Here is a 23,904-nt window from a genome sequence, read left to right as displayed (position 1 = left end):
CACCTTTTCCAGTTAGGATAACCTATATTACCTATGTTTCATTAACTAATGTCATGAAAAATTTTTTTGGTTGTTTTAAATATGTATTCTTAAATAAGATCAACTACTAGAGGGAAAAACAAACAAACAAAAAAAACCCTAAAAAGATAAATGCTAACACAGAAGGTAACCCCTTCCTAAAAACTCATGGTGTCTGGGAGGGTCTGAATCAAAGAAAAATGAAGCTACATATTCTTGAATATGCAGGTCTTCAGAAGGTATAGCTTCGAGTAGTACTACTTGGTACCTTTATAGAAGAAAAGCTGTAAATTGTATAAATGTGCCCACTGAAAACAGAGAACTGTGATCTTTTTTTGTTGTTCTGGGGATAACTCAACAGTTTCCTTCAACATCAAAGGAGTTACAAGTAAGATTCCAAAAGACAAAGGCTTAAAAATTAACGCATTACAACATAAAATAGCTTGGTATTCAGTTGTAGAAGTGGACCATCTTGAAAGTTTCAACCAGGATGATATTACACCAAAGCATATTGAAAGTTTATGAAAAGCACATTTTCTGCCTTCAAAATAATGGGAAATCTTTAGGAGTCACCTTTTAAAGATATTTTGCTTGATTATAAAGCAATAAATTCCTTTTACTTTCCTTTGAAAATTATGCTTTATTTTAAGCCATGTGGTAAAGGTAAAAATGCCTTTTTGAGCTAAAATCGATATGCAGTCATGCAAAAAAATATTTACTGACCTATGAAGAACATATGTCAGGCAGATTCCCCCTGTTGTAGAACAGGAAGTTTAAGATACATGGTACAGAAAGAACATAAGCTAAGGGATTAAGATAGCAGGAAAGGGAAAATCCTCCCTAATTAAGTCACTGTGTAAGAAGAGTTCAGTAAGGTGAGTAGATTTTAACTAGGCAAAGGGAGGGGAAGGAGGAATGACGCTAGGTAGAGGAAATCTCAAGTTCCAAGTCCTTGTCGCAAAAGGAAACTTAAAGAAAATTAAGATGAATGGGGAACAAGGTAGACAAGGGGCCTAAAAATGCTATGGTGAGGTGTCTGAATTTTCTATGAAGAGCAACAGGAAATCTTTAAATGGGCCTCAGATATTCCTGCCTGTGGTGTACATAAGGCAACTCAAGAGCATACAAAAAAGTTTATATCCTCACTGGACCTGTGTATAATAAAACTGTAGAGATTTTGATTTATAGATGAAGAGAAAAATAGTGAATTTTAAAAATTAGTTAAGATTCAGGACAAAAATTAATAGAAAGTGAGTAAATGTAATTACAATGCCATTAAAGAGCAATATTAAATATATGAATCAGAAATGAAGGTCCCCGATAATCATAAATCTGATTAAAGATTAAAAATTTCTCAGTCTCTACATATATGTATGTACGTTTACACACTTACACACACATACAACACACCACAAGCATACAAAGTCAAAAGACAACTTGGGGAAATATCTGTTACCTTTAAGACTAAAAAGCTACTGTCCTTTTTTTATAACACATTCACACAAATCAATGAAAAATAAGACTGTGTGAAAAAGAAATGGTAACATGTAAAAAAGGTGCTCAACTTCTCTCATCATGAAATATGCATCACTGATGGATTCCCTGGGGAATTCTACCAAACATTCAAAGAAGAAATAATACCTATTCTCCTGAAGCTGTTTCAAAAAATAGAAACAGAAGGAAAGCTTCCAGACTCATTCTATGAGGCCAGCATTACCTTAATCCCCCAATCAGGCAAAGACCCCCATCAAAAAAGAGAATTTCAGACCGATATCCCTGATGAATATGGATTCCAAAATCCTCAACAAAATCCTAGCTAATAGGATCCAACAATACATTAAAAGGATCATCCACCACGACCAAGTGGGATTTATCCCTGGGATGCGGGTGGTTCAACATTCACAAATCAATGTGATAGAACACATTAATAAGAGGAGGGAGAAGAACCATATGGTCCTCTCAATTGATGCAGAAAAAGCATTTGACAAAATACAGCACCCTTTCCTGATTAAAACTCTTCAGACTATAGGGATAGAGGGAACATTCCTCAAGTTCATAAAATCCATCTATGAAAAACCCACAGTGAATATCATCCTCAATGGGGAAAAGCTGAGAGCCTTTTCCTTAAGATCAGGAACATAACAAGGATGCCCACTCTCGCCACTATTGTTCAACATAGTACTAGAAGTCCTAGCAACAGCAACCAGACAACAAAAAGAAATAAAAATTATTCAAATTGGCAAAGAAGTCGTCAAACTCTCTCTCTTCGCAGATGACATGATACTTTATAGGGAAAACCCAAAAGACTCACCCCCAAATTACTAGAACTCATACAGCAATTCAGTAATGTGGCAGGATACAAAATCAATGCACAGAAATCAGTTGCTTTCTTACACACTAACAATGCAACTGTGCAAAGAGAAATTAGAGAAACGATTCCATTTACAATAGCACCAAAAACCATAAGATACCTCGGAATAAACCTAACCAAAGAGGTAAAGGGTTTAGACTCTAGGAACTACGGAACACTCATGAAAGAAATTGAAGAAGACACAAAAAGATGGAAAAATATTCCATGCTCATGGATCGGAAGAATAAACATTGTTAAAATGTCTATGTTACCCAGAGCAATCTATACCTTCCACGCCATCCTGATCAAAATTCCAATGACATTTTTCAAAGTGCTGGAACAAACAATCCTAAAATTTGTATGGAATCAGAAAAGACCCTGAAATCACCAAGGAAATGTTGAAAAAGAAAAACAGAGCTGGGGGCATCACGCTGTCTGATTTCAAGCTATATTACAAAGCAGTGATCACCAAGACAGCATGGTACTGGCACAAAAACAGACATATAGACCAATGGAACAGAATAGAGAGCTCAGATTTGGACCCTCAACTCTATGGTCAAGTAATCTTCGACAAAGCAGGAAAAAATATGCAATGGAAAAAAGACGGTCTCTTCAATAAATGGTGCTGGGAAAACTGGATAGCTATATACAGAAGAATGAAACTCAACCATTCTCTAACACCATACACAAAGATAAACTCAAAATGGATGAAAGACCTCCATGTGAGACAGGAATCCATCAAAATCCAGAACATAGGCAATAACCTCTTTGACACAGCAACTTCCTTCAAGATACATCTCCAAAAGCTAATGAAACAAAAACAAAAATGAACTTTTGGGACTTCATCAAGATAAAAAGCTTCTGCACAGCCAAGGGAACAGTCAACAAAACAAAGAGGCAACCCACAGAATGGGAGAAGATATTTGCAAATGACACTACAGATAAAGGGCTGGTATCCAAGATCTATAAAGAACTTCTCAAACTCAACACCCAAAAAACAAATAATCAAGTCAAAAAATGGGCAGAAGACATGAACAGACACTTCTCCAAAGAAGACATACAAATGGCTAACAGACACATGAAAAAATGTTCATCATCATTAGCCCTCAGGGAAATTCCAATCAAAACCACACTGAGATACCACCTTACACCGTAAGAATGGCAAAAATTGACAAGGCAAGAAACGACAAATGTTAGAGAGGTTGTGGAGAAAGGGGAACCCTCTTACACTGTTGGTGGGAATGCAAGTTGGTACAGCCACTTTGGAAAACAGTGTGGAGATTCCTCAAAAAATTAAAAACAGAGCTACCCTATGACCCAGCAATTGCACTACTCGGTATTTACCCCAAAGACACAGATGTAGTGAAAAGAAGGGCCATATGCACCCCAATGTTCATAGCACCAATGTCCACAATAGCCAAACTGTGGAAAGAGCCGAGATGCCCTTCAACAGATGAATGGATAAAAAAAAATGTGGTCCATATACACAATGGAATATTACTCAGCCATCAGAAAGGATGAATACCCAACTTTTACATCAACATGGATGGGACTGGAGGAGATTATGCTAAGTGAAATAATTCAAGCAGAGAAAGTCAATTATCATATGGTTTCACTTATTTGTGGAACATAAGGAATAGCATGGAGGACATTAGGAGAAGGAAGGGAAAAATGAAAGGGGGGAAATCGGAAGGAGAGATGAACTATGAGAGACTATGGGCTCCGAGAAACAAACTGAGGGTTCTAGAGGGGAGGGGGGTGAGGGATGGGTCAGCCCAGTGATGGGTATTAAGGAGGGCACGTACTGCATGGAGCACTGGGTGTTGTACGAAAACAATGAATCGTGGATCACTGCATCAAAAACTGGTGATGTGTTATATGGTGACTAATAAAATAAAATTAAAAAAAAAATGTGCATCAATAACCATAAAGTTGATTATACCCACGGCAGCAGCATTCTTATACAATGGTAAATAAAAGTGTGTGTAGATTGGGATAAACTTTTGGAAAGTCAAAGTGCAGTATTGTCAAAATTAATTCCACTATGAGAAATTTATCTTACAGGTATATCTACATAAGCATAGAAGTACAAAGGATTTTTATTTCAACACTATAAATAGCAGAAACTAGAAACAACCTAAAACACCCATCAATATCACATTAGTTCAACAGATTATAATAATACTGCAATAGATTTCTATTCAACAATTCACAAGAAATAAATCTTTATCAACTCCTGTGCAAAGATCCAGAATACTGTATACAGTAGGGTCCACTGTATACCTTTCTTTAATGTTTTAATTTTCAAAACATACACATGTATTACTTTTATTAAAACATTAAAATGCTAAGAATTAATTATCGAGTGGTGAGATTTTTCAAAGATGTCAGAAAGCTGTGAAAGCTAAGAGGAAGAGATGAGCTAAAATTCCAAGGCAAGAAGATGGTCAACTGAGATTGCCTGTTGTTTTCTTCTCTAAACTCGAAGTGGCAATGAGATAAAGGGACTCTACTTGAGGAAAAATAATTTCTAAGGGCTTCAAGTACTGGCCTAAAAACTGGAATACAAAGAAGCCCCAAAGCAGTGCTGCCTTCCTCCATGGGACATAACTACTCTTAAGACAATGTAGGAGGCTGGGGACTGGTTGGAAATTTTGTATAGTCTCATGGTACTTAGGAGACAAAGTCACACAACAGGGATGGATGTGCAACAAACACATGACGTATTTACCTGCTTGGGGAGGGAGGCTCAAAAGCAAATCTCAAAATCTCTGAAGGGCTGAACTTAAACAAAAAAAAGACAAAAAGCCACCAGACTCTGAACCAAAAGCCATGCCTTAGGTAGAGATTGGGGGTGAGGGTACGAGGACAAGGCTGACAAAGCAGAGGACAACTTCCCACAATCTCTCTGCGCTCAGAGACAAAGTTCCATTAGAGACGGGGCTTGCATCAAGCACATGACAAATCTCACTCTCAGTTTAAAACCTGGATACATTTTAAGTAATTTTGTAACCCAGCCTCACCCAGCCCAATTACCCTTACCTTATTTACATGCTTAACCAGAGGAAATGGCAAATCCTTTCTATAAAAAATATTAATTTCCCTACTTGCTTAGGTTTCTTTATATACTAAGTACAGCATACCAAAAAAAAAAAAAAAAAATTGTAAGACACAATGATAACTGGGAAGGGAGGGGGCACAGAGAATAAAAACCCAATTTTGGAATTAACACACAGAGTTTTGTAATAACCATTATAAATAAATTAAAGAAAATATAGGGAAGAGATCAAATGGATGAAGACATGGTGCAACAGAGAACTGGAATTTATAAAAGAGATTCAAATGGGAATTCTAGAACTAAAAAATTAATTATCTAAAATTAAGTCACTGCATGGATTCAACAGCAGACTGGACACAGAAGAAAATAGGAAAACTTTGCTTAAATGCAGGTCATTAGAAAATACCCAAACTGAAGCCCAAGTAGGGGAAAAAAACGGAAAGAACAGAACAGACGCCAGGAGATGCATGGGACACACATCTTTTAACACGTAAGTAAAGGATCTCTCACACGGAAAGAAGACATAGTAGCAAAGGCAGTATCTCAAGTCATAATGGCCACAAGATTTCTAAAGTGATGAGACATCAATGCACAAATTCAAAAGTTCCACCAAGCCCAAACAAGATAAAGAGACTTGTACTAAGGGATCCTTGTTGTAGTTAAAATTGCTCTGAGTCCTGTTTGTAAGTTATGGAACATGATGCTATCTGTGCTCAGCCTTCTGTGGGCTGTGGTTCCTGCGTTCAATTTGGAAAGCTCTGGAGTGCTATCTCCATCTGTCTGCGTTGTGCCACTACTCAGTCTGGCACCTGGGCAGAGGTGTGTCTACTGGCATGTCAGTTCTCCAAGTCTCTGGTATGCTAAGTAGGATCACATCCACGCACACAAAGGATGGAGGTGAGCCCAGGATCTCATAAATAACTTTATGGGTTGTCTCCTTCCTCCATCTCAGTTATCAACCTACTATCCTTAGGTTAACCTTTTCAGTCCTCTAGAAATAAACTAATAAACTGCCCACTGTAGCACTTTAGGGGCCAAGGAAGAGGAAGGCAGAGAGAGTGTGGGAAAACAACAATGAAGTTGGCCTTGCCTTCTTGGAGCCACAGCTCCACTAAAGGGTGAAGAAGGTTCCCCTCCCTCAGAATTCTGGCTTGTGCAACCTTGTGTTGCAGGCTACTGTCAATGCTACTGGATTACCTGGCAGCTGAGGCCTGACAGAATGGAGAAAAAAAGAGGGGGAAAAAAAAAAACTGTGGGAATTCCCTTTCTTACTCCTCAAATCAGCTTTTTCCTGAATCTTTATTAGTTTGCACACATCCAGGTTTCAGCTTGCCAGCTCAGGAGATACTGGATTTAAAAAAAAAAAAAAAAAAAAAAAAAAAGGATTAATTCACTGCTGGTAGTGGGACTTTGAATTTTCCAAGTTCTTCAATGGGTGGATCACGATTCTGGCCAGGTTTTATTGTTGAGCTTAGTGGGGAAATAAAGGGTGGCATGTGTTTACTCCATCTCACCTGTAAATGGAACCCTTAATTTGATTTTTATCTTCACAGATATAAGACAGTTACCTCATAGTCTGTGTTTGATATTCTGGAGCTCCTCTAGTTCTGTTTCTGTTGGTTGTGGATTACACTGACTTTTAAGAGAGCCTCAAAATCTTTGATTGTTTGCTTGACTCTGTACTTGAAAAATTATTATTACAAATAAGAGGTTACTGCTAGAATCCTCAAAAGAAGATTTTTATGTTCTTTTGCCAGGCACCTGACATCTGGGGCTAGAGACAGGGCCAAAACTTGAGGTCCTTCTGAGCTGTTTAGAGTACAGCCCGCATCCTCTTCAGAGTTAGCCGTTCAAGGTCCCAATCCTCAATAAAGGCTGTTATGCGAGAGTGGTCTGGCCCTGGTGGGCTCTCTAAACTAGAAACCTGTAATATTTTATCCAGCAGTTCCTTTTCTCAGCTACAATCTATGGACTGAAAATGTCCATGGAAAAAAAGGCATCCTTTTGGGGTAGTTTCAGTGCAGGGGGAGGGATGTGACACATGCAGACTTTGTTCTCCTAGCAACTGCAGGATTCCAACTCTTGAGCCTTTTCCTGGGAGTCCATTGCCCAAAAAGGCTGTCTCCTCGGTGCTTTTCTGTACTGGTGAATGTCCCAGAGCACATATAGCTCCAGCTCACCTCTTTCTGGTCTGATTCTCTCTCTGTTCTGTGTCAGGTAGTTCTCAGCTCTCTTCTTGAATTTTTATACTTCGTCGTAGCTACTTTTTATATTTAGTCTAACTTTCCTGGTTGTTCTCAGCCAATACTGGAAACAGAATGTTAAAACAAGTTTCTTTAATTCATTTTGCACAGATCTTAGGTGGACCTTTGAATTAGAAGAGTCACATCCTTCTTTCACTCTGGGATAGTCTCTACTACTGTTGCATGAATACTTTGTTCTCCACATTTTCTTTCAGATTTCCTGGAATATGCTCAATGCTATTTATTGTTGTTGTTCTATAGTCTGGGAGACTTCCTCAACTTTATTACCTACTCCCTCTACAGAATGTTTTTGTCTTTGCTGCCATGTTTTAAGTCACTCTGAGTTCTTTCTTTCTCAGGGACTGTTCCTTTTTTCCTAATACCCTGTTCTTGTTTTAAGAGATGAATTTTTAAATCTCTCTGAGCACAGTTCTGGAAATGTTTTCCTTCTCTCTTCTTTAACTATTTTCTCCAGAATCTGTAAGCTTACTTATTAGGTTTCCCACCATGCTTCCTCAATGATCCTGATTCTCCTATGCCTGGCTATCAGTTTTAATTAACACAAAATGACCAAATATGGTTTGCTCTGGTATCATCTAAACAAATCTGTCTTCTAGTCAGTTTTCCTAATTGTAGGTGTTTGTTTCTTTCTCTCTCTCTTTCTTTTAAAAAGATTTTATTTGAGAAAGAGAGAGACAGTACACGCATGCGCGCACGCACACACACACAAGCAGAGGAAGTAGCAGAGGAAAGCAACAAGCACATGCCCCACTAAGCAGGGAGCCCAATGTGGGACTCGATCCCAGGACCCTGGGATCATGACCTGAGCTGAAGGCAGACGCTTAACTGACTGAGCCACCCGGGGACCCCTCCTACTTGCAGGTGTTCTGACTGTGAGTTCTATACAGGATGACCTAACTGTGCAACTTTTCTTCATTGCAATGCCAGAGTTACTAGGACTTTATTCCAGGTATGACATCCAGACTAAAATGCTCCATTTTTACAAATGTTTTATTAATATTCCTTCAAGATACTCTTAGGTGTTTTGTTTGGGGTAAAAGTCGCTGACCATACTTTGCCTAGGATAAGGAACAAGGTGTTGAGGACACGGGCCCCTTTTGCAGTACCACATCATGCCTACCCTGTGCCACATCCAATCTAGAGTTCTGCTGGGCAGTTGTTTCTCACCACTCAAGGAGTTCTAAGGTTGTGGCTTCCCTGCCTTTTATATCCTTCAGATCTCCTTTTTCTGTCTTCCAGGGGTCATGGTATTAACCACCAAATTTACTATCTCTATGTTTTTATACGTAATAGTTGATACCATTTAGTAATTATTACGTGCTGGCACAAAAATTTAAAGGTGTTTGATCTGTATAAGAGCCTTAGGAAATACAGCTGGAGAAAGTCAAGCTTGGAGAATCATTTGCTCCAAATGTCAGAGCAAGCTCTGCTTTCCTTTTTACAAAATCAGAATCTTTTAAATTTAACCCACAAGTTTTGTTTCTAGATACTAGTTCAAACTCAAGAAATCCAGAAACTGTGAAGGCTTACTTATTTTACACTAAAAAGTATAGTACTGAGAAACTGCAAATAGACAGTTATGTATCAGATTTAAGAGGACATAATTCAGTAGAAAGGACTCAAGTGAAAAGAGGAAAAATACCAAATGTTTCATTTTTCACTATGACTAAGTGCAGTATAAGGAGAAGTCAAAGTGAAAAAATAAAACACACTTCCTTTTCCATAGGCACAGCTTTTAAATTCAACTCCTAGTTTTCAAATTGCAACCAAAATGACCTATATGAATTTTTCCCCCTTACTTCATAAAGACCCTTAAATTTTCTTTGATAATTTTCAAATTATTATACTGTTTTTATTGTTGCCCTTCTCAGAATTTCAGAGAATATCCTCTAGTATCTAATGAAACGAAGTTACAGTAAGTCTTCCCTAAAAGAAAACAAAATGCAAGTACAAGCTTAGTCTTTGCTTCATTCAAACAGAAGCATGATCAAAACACACTGCAGACACAGTAATCAGCATTTTTACATGGAAAGGTAGAGTACACCATTATTAAAAATCTGGAGTTCATTGATTGTTTTCCTCTATTTTCACGAAACAGCTAATCTGGCATTCATACTTTATTTCAGAAAGGCAGTTAAAACTTTAGCAGTACTATGATGTGCACATTAGCAGGGGAAATAAACGACTGTGACTTTTATGCTTCATTCAGATCATTCTAAGTTTCACTCACTGTGCCTCCCAGCAAAGTACATAATACCTCCTCAGAAGACATTTCATAAATGACTAACTGAACATACTTCTACACCTATTTTAAATCTTATTTCTAAAACATCAAAATAATACAAATAATGAAAAACGAAAATTCTAGAATACATAGTACCATATCTCAACATCAAGGATCCTAAAAATGTTTATCTAAGAGCTCAGAGAGAACCTGTTTACATTTTACTATTTTTTTCATTGTAATACCTTTTTTCTTTATTACCAAACAAACCAAAAAACAAACAAAAAGCCTCAGTTTTTACAACAAAACTCACCAAAAATGTTGGTCTTCACAGTAAGTGCAAGATGAGTATTATTCCTTAAAATTTCAAGGGCCTTCACAAATGTAATATTTTCAAAGTTTTGTCCATTTACTTCCATTATCTTGAGAAAAGCATTTGTAAAACATAGATTACGACAAAAACAATATTAGTTACTTCTGCAACCTTAAGTTTAATGGTGAAAAAAATGAAACTTGAACAAAATGCACCCACCATATGTGAACAATGGTTATCTCTGTGAGAAGTGGGGTTACTACTTAATTATTTTTCTCTTTACTGTATTTCCCCGAATATCTACTAAAAACATTTTTTGAAAGTGCATTCCCTCTAAGATCATATTAAAGACTTTTTTTTAAAAAACACAGTATGGCTTATATATGAAGGAAAAATTTTAATGTCAGATCAGATGATAAAAATTAGTGCCTGTGTATATATGCGCAAATTTTATTGAAATTTCTAAATGCAAATTTACTGCATTTAAGAGAGATAACTCATTCGAAAGTGATACTCTGAAGACATCTATGTATTTCCTGACAATGAATGAACCAGCAAGTCAAGCAAAAAGCACCGTGATGAGTTCTTCCACATGACACGGCTCAACCTTCACAGCAGGGCTTCCCAAACTTGGCTGTACCTCAAAACCATACATAAAGTTTCTTAAAAAATACCAGTTCTAACAAAAAAGGATAAAGAGATAAACATAATGGAAAAAAAAAAGGAGTGTACAGGACAGATATCAGGGATTGACACAATGATTCCAACAGGATAAAAGAAAGATTGAGAAGCAAAATACTATGAAAAGAAAAAAAAAATCACAGAAGTAAAATTCAGAGTTGAAAAAAGTCTTGAGTCTACATACTGAACTGGTTCATCTAGTACCATGAAAAGATAATAAAGAGACTTAACACAGCCCAATGAAAATTTTGAATTCCAAGGACAGAGAACGAAGAATCTGTAAGCATCACTGTGTAGTACTGGGTAGTGGTACAAACAAACAAAGCCAGAAAAGAAAAATAAAGATTGGCTTGGACTTCTCTTGGACCATACTAAAATAATGTGATACTTTTCTCTAACATCAAAGTTCTCAGGGAAAAAATAACTGACCAAAGAATATTATACTCCACTGAACAAGAGCATTATCAGACATGCAAGGACACATAAAACTATAGTACCTATTGGCCCTTTTTGAGAAAAGTACTAGAAAAGGTACCAGTAGTACTAGAAGACTACTGTGAAATGAAACACAATAATGGAGACACAGGGCATAGATGAAATGGAGGTGATCAATGAAATCAGTAAGACAGTTATAAATGTCTACAAGGTTGTTAGTGATAAACTCATGAAACTTAATGCAAATGTCAAAAGTATTCTTAAAATAAACAATGTTAAAAATGACTTAATAGCTATTCTAAAATTTCAGATAATTTAAAAATAACTGGGAAGACTGAGGAAAGAAGTAAAAAGCTGATAAATTTTCTCTCAAGAATGAAATCATTTGATTTTATGGTTTTCTTTTCTGTGAAGAATGAGATGCTTAAATGTATTTAAAATAAAATACTAGAACAATAAATACACTGACTCTAGAATTCTAGCTACTAGATATTCTTAATGACTACAGCGGAGTTAGGCCCAGAAATCTCTATTTTTCAAAATTTCCCTTAGGGGAAGAAGGGGATCATTATAACTCTAAATCAGTTTCTTAACCCTTTGATATTTGGGCTGGATAACTCTTTATTGTGAGGGATGCGCTGTTGCAGCGTGTTGTAGGCTGCTCGGCAGCATCCTTAGCCTCTATCCACTAGATGCGAGTAGCAACCCCTAGGTCATGAGAATCAAAAATATCTCCAGACGTGCCAAATGTTTCCTGAGGGAGAAAATCACTCCCGGTTGAGAACCCCTGCTCTGCAGTGTAGAACTTTTTATAATGTGAATGCATTCATTATTTTAAAAGGAAAGTGCCTTAGTATGGTTAAAAGTTAAATAAAGCTACATTCTAAATGAGTAAATGAACTAGTAGAATTTTAAAATGGGAAAATATAACCTTCCCAAGTGATTCACCTGAACTTGAAAAACTGCTCTTTGGTGTGCCTGAGAATCACCTAGAGAGCTGTGGTAAAAATACAGATTCCTAGAGCTCATCTCTGGAGAATGTGACTAGTACGATTAACAGAACCGAGGTGGGCTTAGGAATTACATTTTTTAGTAACAAGGTTGTCAGGAATCACATCTGGGAACACACTGCTCACTCTTTAGCTACCTGAAGTCTTAATGGAGAGAATAAATCCCCACCAACTTCTTCCTAGTGTCTCCTTTCTCCTAGTCTCTCACCTGGCTTCCTCTGCTTATGGATGTAGGTCTGTTACCAGATGAACACCTTTTAAGCTGAAACCATCACTTATGGTAATCTTTGGCCACTTACATTTAAATTTTTATTTTTTTTATTTTTAAAAAGATTTCATTTATTTGAGAGAGAGGGCACGCACACAAGCAAGCACAAGTGGGGGGGGGGCAGAGGGAGAAACAGACTCCCTACTGAGCAGGGATTCGATACCTGGACCCCGAGATCACAACCTCAGCTGAAGGCAGACACTTAACCGACTGAGCCACCCAGGCACCCCTCATTTTAATTTTTATTTGAATTTCCTTAAGTTGATCATGCTTACTTGAAGAAATATCACATGTGAAAAAAAGCAGCAGACATATTACTTCCAAAAAGGTTTTAATTCATGTGGGTGGTTATTTACTTACCTGATCACCACGTTTCAGTCCAGCATCAGCAGCTTTGCTACTAGGTTCTACTCCTTCAACAAAAATACCAAACCCCTTCTCACTCCCTCCGTTAAGGCTGAAATGTAGAGGGGACTCCCGGGAAGCCTTCTGCAGCACCACCTGTCTCCATTTGGCCTTTGCAGCACAGGCAATATTCAATAACCGGAGATGACCATTCATTTTCTAAAGAAGTAAAAAAGGGTATAATGTACATAAATTTATGTATCTATTCCTATAGGCTTTTAAAAATCACCTAAAATTATTAGAATCTGAGTTACCTTGATGAAATACAGATTAAAGAACATGTAAGCCAGCATAAATAAAACAGGAGGGAAAACTTCCACCCCAGAGCACTGTCAAGATGATCTCGCAATACAATTTTTAAAAACTGCTCGATCATCACAGGTTAGAAAAGAGTTTAAAATGATGTCTCATTTAGAGAGGGAAGACAAAACATTACTTCTCATGGCCTGAACTTTCCTACCTTGCTCATCTCCTGGCTATTACATAAATCCAGAATCTTTATAAACCTTCATTTAAAACCTTAAAAGACCTGAACCACCTTTCTGAATACAGTCATACTGAAAGATACATTCAAGTCCCTACCTCTTCTGGGTTTATTATTCCTATATTATTTTAGATCTTTCTTAACCTTAGTAATATTCTCACTTTCAGATTTTAATACCAATTTAATATTCAACTATTCTCAAATAGCATAGTATATGTAAATCTCATGCCCATAAAAAGCAGCTAAAGTTTCTTCAGGACAGGGGCCAAGCCTTACACCTGTTCTGATCCTATACTCCCAACACCTTGGAAGTATAAAGTAGAACTGAATAAATACCTGATGACTGAATGATATCAAAAAAGAAATCCCATGATTGTAAGGCAATATCTATTTTCCATTAGCCCAATGGAAAACCCAAATGATGGTGGTAAGCTTCTACATCCTCTTAATCAAGTTCTCCTGTCTCTGTTCATTCTTCCCATTTTGCACAGAGCTGAAGGGCTGCTGAGAAGGCTACAGGAACTAAGAGGTAAGGGAACGGACAGAAATCTGCCTATGTGTCCCTTTTCCAACTCAATCCACTTACACTCTGAGTAACAGCAATGGTTCTTGGGCATTTGCAATGTGCCAGGTTTTTTTTTTCCCCCCAGATTGTTACATTCATTAGCTCAGTATAATTCTTATAACAATCCCCAGAAACTAGGGGCTACTACTTGTAAAGACAATTGCATAAAGGGCTGGGCTACTTGTCCAAGTTTACATGTCTAACAAGTGGTATAATTTGAATGTTAATTCAGGCAAACTAACTCCTGAGCTGATTATTAATTTACTTCCTAAAATTTCAAGTTGGAGGACATAAATCCAGTTGCAGTTCAAAGTTTTTATGTGACAGAGTAAATGGAATTATAAATAGCAACTGTGAAAGTTAACAGGACCTTGAGGGGATTATCTTAGGTGTTGTATATTTAGAACAAGTGAAATCACATGCAGAAGGGAGACTCAGAATGCCTAATGTAGCGCTGATACATAAAATAGGCCTTGAAAGTTGCACAGAATTCAAATAGCAACACTAGAAGAAAAGAATTCAAACCTGAGAACTGGTAAAGAATATAAAATAATCTGGTTGGTTAAAATCAAGGGTGCACAGATAAAAAGACTGAAAATGTAGGTGAGGAACCTGAATATGGATGAGGAATTACTTTGGTAGGAAATACTTTAGTTTACTGACAAAGAGAAATATTCATCTCATTTATAGTTTAAAAACAATCTTTGGCGACACAAAATGGACTAGAAAAAATACCAGAACTAAAATTAGCTAGTTATTACAATAGATGAGGCATGATGAAATGAGGCTTTAAATGGGGAGTGAGAAAGGAATGGCAGAGAGAAAGGGACTATAGGGAATATGGGTACTGCCACAATTAGTGACTTAGGTGACTTTAGCAACGAATGAACACCTGGGTCAGGGAATTCAAGGAAAAGAGAGAGGGGGCCCACATATACACAAGAGTTCATAAGCTTGGGTGACTGGAGATAGCATTCTCATTAGTCTTAAAACGAAAATAGAAGAGTCAGGAGGAAGCCTGATTTTCGCTTGGGTTAGTGGCAGAGAATGAGCAGAATCTAGAATATAAATGTGGAGTACTCAGAGCAGACATTCAAGACACAGGAGAAGATAAAAGTCGTTCTGAGTTGCTGTTATTTGGGGATGAGGAAAATCCCTAAACCTTGAAGAAGATAAATTCTTTTGAGTCTTACTGTATCTTCCAGATTTTTTTCAAATTCCTCCAGAAATCGAGTCATAGCAGGATCACCTTCAAAATCATTAAAATGATTATTTACCCATAATAACACAATCCGTGTTACCTGTGGAAACACGAAGGAGGGAGCATACAGTTATGAGAGGCATTCTTTCTGCAGAAGTATATTCCAAAAGCATGTCCAAGAACTGAGGGTGGACGGAGCTTTATGGCTAATCCCTTCACCCCCTATCCTGCATGCAAAAGGTTCATTCTTAGAGAGGCATGGTTTATTTTGACCTTTTGTTTCCTGGGGGACACAAGCAACACAGAGCGCCAAGACTGCACCCTCATGAAAAAACAAAACAAACAAAAAAAACCCACCACAAACCTGCATGCTAAGCTGTAAGAAGTACATAGGATGTATACCTCAGACAGTATCCTAAAACGTGAGCTTCTAAGGGGAGGCAATCGTATCAAAAGTGTTTATATAGCCAAGCACATGTTTAACCAAAAGTCCTAACATAAGCACATCTGAACTTACTTCATTATGCTGTGACTTTTCAAAGCTGTAAAGTGATTTGCTTACTTTGCGTCACAGATTAACAGAAAAGTTAATGGAAGCTGAACTGAATCATGCACCTAAAAATGGAAGTAACTTAAGTTATATATTTTTTAAACTGTGGTAGAATACACATAAAAGCCACCATCTAAAACACTTTAAGGTGTACAGCTCAGTGGCATTTAGCACATTCAGAATGGTATGCAACTATCACCACTCCCTAGTTCGAGAACATTTTTATCACCCCAAAAGAAAACCCCATTCCAATTACGGAGCCACCTCACTTTCTGCCCTCTTTCCAAGCAGCCACTAATATGCTTTTCTGTCTCTGTGTATTTTGCCTATGTTGGATATTTCATACAAAATGTGACCTTTCGTGTCTGGCTTCTCTCACTTAGCATTATGTTTTCAAGGTTCATCCATGTTGCAGCTTGGTACTACTTTTTCCCTTTTACGGCTGAGTAACGTTTCATTACATGGCTATACCACAGTTTGTTACCTATCCACCAGTTTATGGACATTTGGGTTGTCTCTACCTTTTGGCTATTGTCAGTAGTGCTATGAACATCTGTATCTAAGTTTCTGTTTGCATACCTGTTTTCAGTTCTTATGGATAAATACCTAGGAGGAGAACTGTGGGGCTATCTGGTAATTCTAAGTTTTACTTTTTGAAGAAATGCCGAACTGTTTTCCAGAGCAGCTATAACATTTTACGTTACTACCAACAATGTATGGGAATTCCATTTTCTCCACATCCATATCCTTGGCGATGCTTGTTACTTCCTTTCCTTTTTAAAAGCCATCCTAGTCGGTGTGAAGGAGAATCTCACTGTGGTTTTGATTTGCATTTCCCTATGAATAATGGTGTTGAACATCTTTTTCACGTGTTTGCTAGCCATTTATATATCTTCTTTGGAAAATAGTCTTGGACAAAAGGCTTGAATAGACTATTTTCCAAAGAAGATATATAAATGGCTAGCAAACACATTTCTATGTTGTGTTCTCTTTTTGCTGTTGAACTGCAAGGGTTCTTTATACATTCTGGATACTAGACCCTTATCAGATATAAGATTTGCAAATATATTTCTTCCATTCCACTTGTCTTTTCTTTCAATTTAAGGCTTTAATTTTGATGAAGTTTAATTTATCTGTTTTTTGTCCTTTGTTGTTTGTGCTTTGGATAGCATATCTCAAATCCAAGGTCATGGTTTTTCTTTTTTTTAAGTTTTAAAAGAAAAGGTTTTATTTTTGTAAAAACAGCACATGTCATTGTAAAGATTTAAACAATACATATGAATACAAAAAAGTTTAAGAAAGTCATGATTTTTTAACCTCTTCTTTTAAGAGTTTTATAGTCTTAGCTCCTGTATTTAGGGTCTCTGACTCATTTTGAGTTAATTTTGTATATGGTGTAAGGTAACGGTCCAATTTCATCTTTTGCATGTGAATATCTAGTTGTCCCTCGCTCATATTTTTGCTCATTCTTCAGCATACCTTCATCTCCTCAGGCACTCAAGTAACTACCTGTAACTCCAAAGGGGGTGGGGAGGAAGCCTGTAGTTTAAAACACTTTAGTTTCCTAAACAATGGAATCCCAGAGTCCAGGTACATCTAATTATTTCTTTTAAGATATAACTCAGATGATGGACACTGGGGAGAGTATGTGTTGTGGTGAGTGCTGTGTATTGTTTAAGACTGATGAATCACATACCTGTACTCCTGAAACAAATAATACATTATATGTTAATAATTTAAAAAAAGACATACCAAGCAATTATGACCCTACTTTTATTTTTCTTAAAATAAGTAACTTCCTACCAATTTGCTGAGGTATTGCTAGTCTTTCCACTGATTGTACAAACAGCCTGTGAAATAAGGTAAGATGATTTAAAATAGCAAACAATGTTTAATGCAAAAAAAAAAAAAATACTCAAATGTAGATTAAAATAAGTCACAACAGAGAGATATTAAGATCTAAAAGACTAATTGTTTTAAAATGATTATGAAGTCTTTAACTCAAAAATCAACATATTTCTATTTTGGGGCTTACAAACAATCTAAGCTCCCCTGAAAATATTTTACTTGGTGAATATTCTTTCTAAACTATTAAGTTTTAAGTGTTTTACTGATCTCCTTCAGAAACAAACATTTTGATAAAGTTCAAAAATACTCTTATGCAGCTCTCATGTTTTCTGAGTTTATAACTATACCACAGACTATTTCAGTTATTAACTTTAAAGGCTTATACCCACTTTTTAACATGCTTTTTTCCACAAAAGTAACTAAGTAGAGCTATGTTTTTTAGGTGAAGTTAATTTTGTTATCAAAATAAATATTTATCAACAGTAAAAGGTTTTATGAATAAAATTTATAGGTTAAAATCACTTCCATGCCCTTCATATTTATAAAACCAACCTTATCCCGTAAATTGTCAATTTTAAACCATTCCAGTAGTTTGATCCCAACATCCAAAGGACTTGGAAGAAATGTCCTATAAGTTAGTAGGAAATCTTCTATATAAGTTGGGTCCACAATAGAATGTTCTTCTATTAAATGCATAATGAGACGCTCAGGTGTTGCCTAAAAATCCAAGGACAGAAAAGATCATAAAATAAACAAATAGCCGAGGAAACAAAGAACTCTACTGATTACTTCCCTTTGTAGTCACTCTATTACACAATTCCTCAAAGCAGAGTTTCACTGTTAAAATACTTAGCAGTGGGAGAAGGTAGTCTTTACAGGTTGCAATCCACCAGCACCCAGAGGTTGAAAGAGAGAAAAGGCAGAGGATGAAAATACCCAACAGCATTTACTCAGTATTAGCTGTTTTAACTGTCATTTTATCCTAGCAGGGCTTTTGAAATTCAGTGATTTACCCCTGTTGTGGCCTTTTCCTGCAATTGGGCTGGGGGTGGGGGGGAATGACACCTTAAGCCACCAGATGGAATAAGTCAGAGTTAAACTTAAAAAACAAAACAAAGCAAAACAAAACAAAAAAACCCTTCCTCTAAATTTAATCATCTTCAAATCTCTTCTGCCCCAGGCTATAGGAACAACGTACCAGTTCAAGACAGTGTGTTTTGTTGTTTTTACTTCCTAGAAAAGAAGTTTCTTTTTCTATAGTTTCTCCATGCTAGTTCACCATCTTGAGAGGAACCAGAAGTTCTATATATAGTTTTTACATTAATTCAGAGTTTTAACTGCTTGCCTGTCTCCAGATTTATAAAAAGGAATGTAAACAACATTTATCTACAGCTCTGCTTTAAGCTTCTGAATCAATGTTAAAATTTATTACCTTTGCAGCCTTTTCAAAAGTGTGTACACAGAACAAATGTAAAGATAAACCAGATGTTAAACCAAATATAAAAACCAACTGTTGTACATAACCTCAAATTTCAATTCACCCAAACAATTTCACTGGTGAGAATAACTGTATGGTAAACATACATCAATACTAACAATGTTATCTAAGAATTTACTTTAAAAAAGGTATATAAATCATTTCTCTAGAAGGAAATCAAAGTAAGGTTTTTCATATAACATATTTAAGGGACAAGGCAACCACAGGTCATTCCTATTCTTCTTCCACCCTCCAAAACAATCTAAGTCAAAGAGTACCAAATTGGGCTTAACTTTCAAAGGCCAATCTTGAGTTGAGGTATTTAAACCTGGTTCTTAGATTTATGTATAATTAAGTCGGGGGAGGAAGTGATCAATATGTTAAAGAAAGTTTATTATTCTGACTAGCTAAATCAATGGGGCAGGATACCTGCAGACACTAAGCCATATATTCAAAACTATATTTAAAGGTGAGCCCCATAGTCATGCAGAAGCATGTCACCGAAGGGCTCACTAGTATCCAACAAGGTGGGATTCTGGGAGACAGGGTGAGCAGAGTTGGCAGGCAAGGGAGATGACTGAAATGGTGACACTAGCATGATAGAGACTGGTTACAATGAGCAAGTAAGTAAATACACAGAGCATAACAAGAGCCACTGCAGGAGAAGGCATTTACAAATATGAAAAGAGAAAGGACAGGAAACACTGTGGTACAGCAATGGAACTGGGTATGCTCGTATGAACTCATGATTATTACAAATAGATGGAGACATATACAAAGTTATATATGCATATGCATTTACTGTAAATATACATTTAATATAAATATACTATATAGTAAATACACATCTTTCCTTGCTGTGTCTGATCAGAGGTTCTGAAAGCAATGACACCGTGCTCGCTTCGGCAGCACATATACTAAAAGCAATGACACCTAAGTAGGAATGAAAGACTAAGTGCCAAGATTTTGGGTGGTGGTTGTTGGGTTTTTTTTAAAGATTTTATTCATTTATTTGAGAGAGTGAGCAAGACAGCATGAGAGAGAGAGAGACAGAAAGACAGACACAGTGGGAGGGGGCAACGGGAGGGGGAGAAGCAGACTGCCCACTGAGCAGGGAGCCCGACTCAGGGCTCGATCCCGGGATCCTGGGATCATGACCTGAGCCGAAAGCAGACGCTTAACCAACTGAACCACCCAGGCGTCCCTAAAAGATTTTATTTTTATGTAATCTCTCCACCCAATTGAGGCTCAAACCCACAACCCTAAGATCAAGAGTCGCATGCTCCACCAACTCAGCCAGCCAGGCTCCCCAAAGATCTTAGTTTTTAAATGCTATTCTCCACTAGTAGGATCTAGGGCTCTCTGGAGAAATGGCTGATTCCAAAGCTGGAACAGGAAAAGCACAAGATGAGCCTGAACACCTTGTTTTGCCAGATAATAGGAAAGCTCTCAAAAAATGATGGGGACATGTCAAAAGGATATAGGAGTCAGCCTTATGAAAGTCCCATTGGCCAAATCTGGGACAACCTGACCACTGGAACAACAATGATGGTGAGAGAGTACAACACACAAATCCACACCAGAATAACTGAGTTGATGGGGGAAAAGATAATATTCATCCTTAGAGAAAAAGATAATAAATGTAAAAAAAAAAAGGGGGGGGGAATCACCATTTCAGGCAGAAGTCAATGGAAGACTGGAGGACAGAAGTTAGCAGGATTTACTGACACTATGTCAAAATATCTCTCCTCCAAACACTGAACAATTACAAAGGGTATAATGGTGACTTGATAGTGAACAAATGTGACAGACAGCAACATGACCAGATGATTGAGGTAGATTTCACCAATGGTGGGACAGGCTGACATTATATGCTCCCTGATATGATGCACTGAGAAGAATAGGATATCATTTCTGTGGAATTCCTGCCAGAAAAGCATGACTTGTGTCTGCTCATGAGGAAACACTGGAAAGATCCACACGGAAGATGACACTACAGAATAAAAGGTGCGTATTCTTTATAACTGCTGAGAATATGAACTGTTCCTGGGTGAGACGCTGGATGAGAAAGGACAAAACCATGGCTGGGATAGTCGGTGAAAATCTAAATAGGGTCTGTGGGCTGAATGATTGCACTGTATCAATTTTTATTTCCCAACTTGAAGGGTTCCATGGTGTTGGAGAGTGTTGTTTTTAGGAAATACACAATGGAATATTTAGGAGTGATGCATCAGGCTTGCAGACTGTTCTCAAACGACTCAGAGAAAGATCGCTGACAATGGAGAAAGTGCAGTGAAATGCTAACGAGCAGTTGGGGATTCTGAGTGAGGGAGTGCAATACTGTTCTTGCAACTATTATCTAAGGTTGTAATTATTTAAAGAATTAAAAAAACATCAACCCCCACAAAAAGATAGTCTATGGCAATCCACCCATATGTTCATCTTTTCTACATATAAAGCTTGTATTTATCAGTTTAGGAAAAGAAAAAGTGTTGCAGAATAGCCTGACTCCTGAGGAAAAATGGATCTGACATCAGTCCTTCACATTATTTAGTAAGTTCATGCATTTGTAATGAATAACAACACATTTATTTATTTTGCAACCAAGACTAGGTTGAAAAGAGAAATGGTTATACCTTTTTATTTCCTCTATTTCAACTATAATTTCTCTATTTTACAATCTAGAGATCTTCCAAGAGACAGGGTATTGGGAGAGGGGGAGGAGGGAGACAAGGGGGCAAGTGGACGAAGGGTAGGGGAGAGGGAGCTACAGAAAACAGTATGGGGTTTAATATTCAGACTCTACAATGTCTAAGGCTTTTGGTTTACTCATTTAGTCCTAATAAAGCCCTGTCATATCATTTTCAGATAAGAAAACTGAGGTTCAGAGAAGATAATGCCTATTTCAATGCCATAAATACCCAGTAAGCACTCTGCATCTTCATCTACCAGTTTCATACTTTTGTGATTAGTCCTTTAATTTTTTTTTTTTTTAAAGATTTTAATTTATTTATTTGACAGAGAGAGACAAAGAGAGAGAGGGAACACAAGCAGGGGGAGTGGGAGAGAGAGAAGCAAGCTTCCCACACAGCACGGAGCCCGATGTGGGGCTCCTGGGATCATGACCCGAGCCAAAGGCAGACGCTTAACAAGTGAGCCACCTAGGCACCCCTAGTCCTTTCATTTTCTGTTTTGTTTCTAAATACTGCTGTTTTGTTTTTTTTTTTTAAGTTCCAAAAGTTTTTATTTAAATTCCGGTTAACATACAGTGTAATATTAGTTTCAGGTGTACAATTCAGTGATTCATCACTTACATACAACACCCAGTGCTCATTGCAACAAGTGCCCGCCTTAATACCCATCACCCATTTAACCCATCTCTCCAACGACTTCCCCATGCAGCAACCCTCAGTTTGTTCTCTACAGTTAAGAGTCTGTTTCTTGGTTTGCCTTCCCACCCCCTAATGTCCATTAGGGGTTTCTTCCTTAAATTCACATAGGAGTGAAATCATATGGTATTTCTTTCTCTGGCTTACTGCTGTGTTTGATGAAATTAACTCCCATTGTCAATGGATCATAAAATGAATTTGGAAAGGAAAACTTTGACCAGTGTATTCTAAAATAATATCCTACCCATACTGATATTAAATGGCAATGTCACGCTTATTAAAATGTGTAAAAACCAACGTAGAAAAAAGCAAAACCAACACATTCTAAAGTTAGTGAATTATCTTGCACTGCACAAAAAGTGTTGTTCAAAGCCTTATAAACAAGAAAGCTTTATTCTATCAGTGACTAGAATAATAAATAAAAACACCCACCTTGATTACAATGTGTCCTTTCCTGGTTCCACTCCGATCTAATTCACGGTGCTCATGCACCATAACAATTTCTCCCTCTTCCTCAACTTTATGGGTATTTTTCTCCACATGATTTAAAATTCTCCAATAATCCTGCTGGGCTATGCAGACAAACTGTCCAAGAATAACATGGGGACAGTTAATGAACCTGTAGTACTTAAATATATCACTATGCACCAAGGCAGAGCACAAAGGTAAGAAATCGAGTGGCATCAGTTCTCTTTTAGTCAATCCCTTTAACCCTTAACAAAAATCAAGGTGAAATAAATAATTCACGTACAAAGAGACCAAAGAGGTTAAATCCTTTTGAATTCTGCTCTAAAAGGAGAAGTGAACATCTGCTTCTCTCAAAACTGACGCTAGGCAAAGAAAACATGAAGCAGGAGTAAGTTAGAAACAACTGAGAAGTTCCTATTTCTTCCCTTTATTTAAAAAAAAAAAAAAAGGACTAAACTGGCTGGCTATTACCCAACAGAGATTTAACAAACCAACATTTCGTATAATCTCTTCTAAAAATTTATACTTTGTTCAATTCCACAAATGTTTGAGTCAGACACAAAATCTAGTTTCCTTTTATTAACTGTGAGCTTCTGAAAACTCCCAATTCTCAAATCAAGCTATTTTATTTTGAGGAAGAAAAAACAGTCTCGGCCATTTTAAATCAACAAATGAGAATACAAGAGCAAAGAGATAAACTTACCTGACAATCATCTACTTTAGTCCTAACAACTCCATGCATGTATTGCTTATCCAGAGTGGGAGTAATTCCAAAACTATTTCCCATAAAGAGATTTTCAACTTTTCCATCTGGATGAGTGATTTCTACAGTGCCGTTTAAAATAACATACCATGAGTCAAGCTACAGAGGAAAAAAAGGTTTTAAGAATCTTTTT

General features: G+C 37.1%; 1 protein-coding gene across 7 annotated transcripts in view; it reads right to left on the bottom strand.

The window, feature by feature from the left end:
- The window catches only part of RAPGEF6 (Rap guanine nucleotide exchange factor 6), a 196,634-nt gene that overhangs the window by 57,823 nt on the left and 114,907 nt on the right, over positions 1–23,904 (bottom strand). For all 7 annotated transcript variants that reach the window (XM_032425417.1, XM_032425422.1, XM_032425416.1 and 4 more), the window contains 6 exons: positions 23,712–23,870; positions 22,973–23,125; positions 18,227–18,391; positions 15,269–15,376; positions 12,982–13,185; positions 10,228–10,336 (listed from right to left, as the gene is read on the bottom strand). In XM_032425417.1, coding sequence (XP_032281308.1) covers positions 10,228–10,336; positions 12,982–13,185; positions 15,269–15,376; positions 18,227–18,391; positions 22,973–23,125; positions 23,712–23,870 — 898 coding nt within the window. The remainder of the gene's footprint in view (positions 1–10,227; positions 10,337–12,981; positions 13,186–15,268; positions 15,377–18,226; positions 18,392–22,972; positions 23,126–23,711; positions 23,871–23,904) is intronic.

Source organism: Phoca vitulina, unplaced genomic scaffold, assembly GCF_004348235.1.
Source record: "Phoca vitulina isolate PV1807 unplaced genomic scaffold, GSC_HSeal_1.0 scaffold32, whole genome shotgun sequence".
NCBI classification, from domain to species: domain Eukaryota; kingdom Metazoa; phylum Chordata; class Mammalia; order Carnivora; family Phocidae; genus Phoca; species Phoca vitulina.
This window is presented reverse-complemented; position numbering and strand designations above follow the sequence as displayed.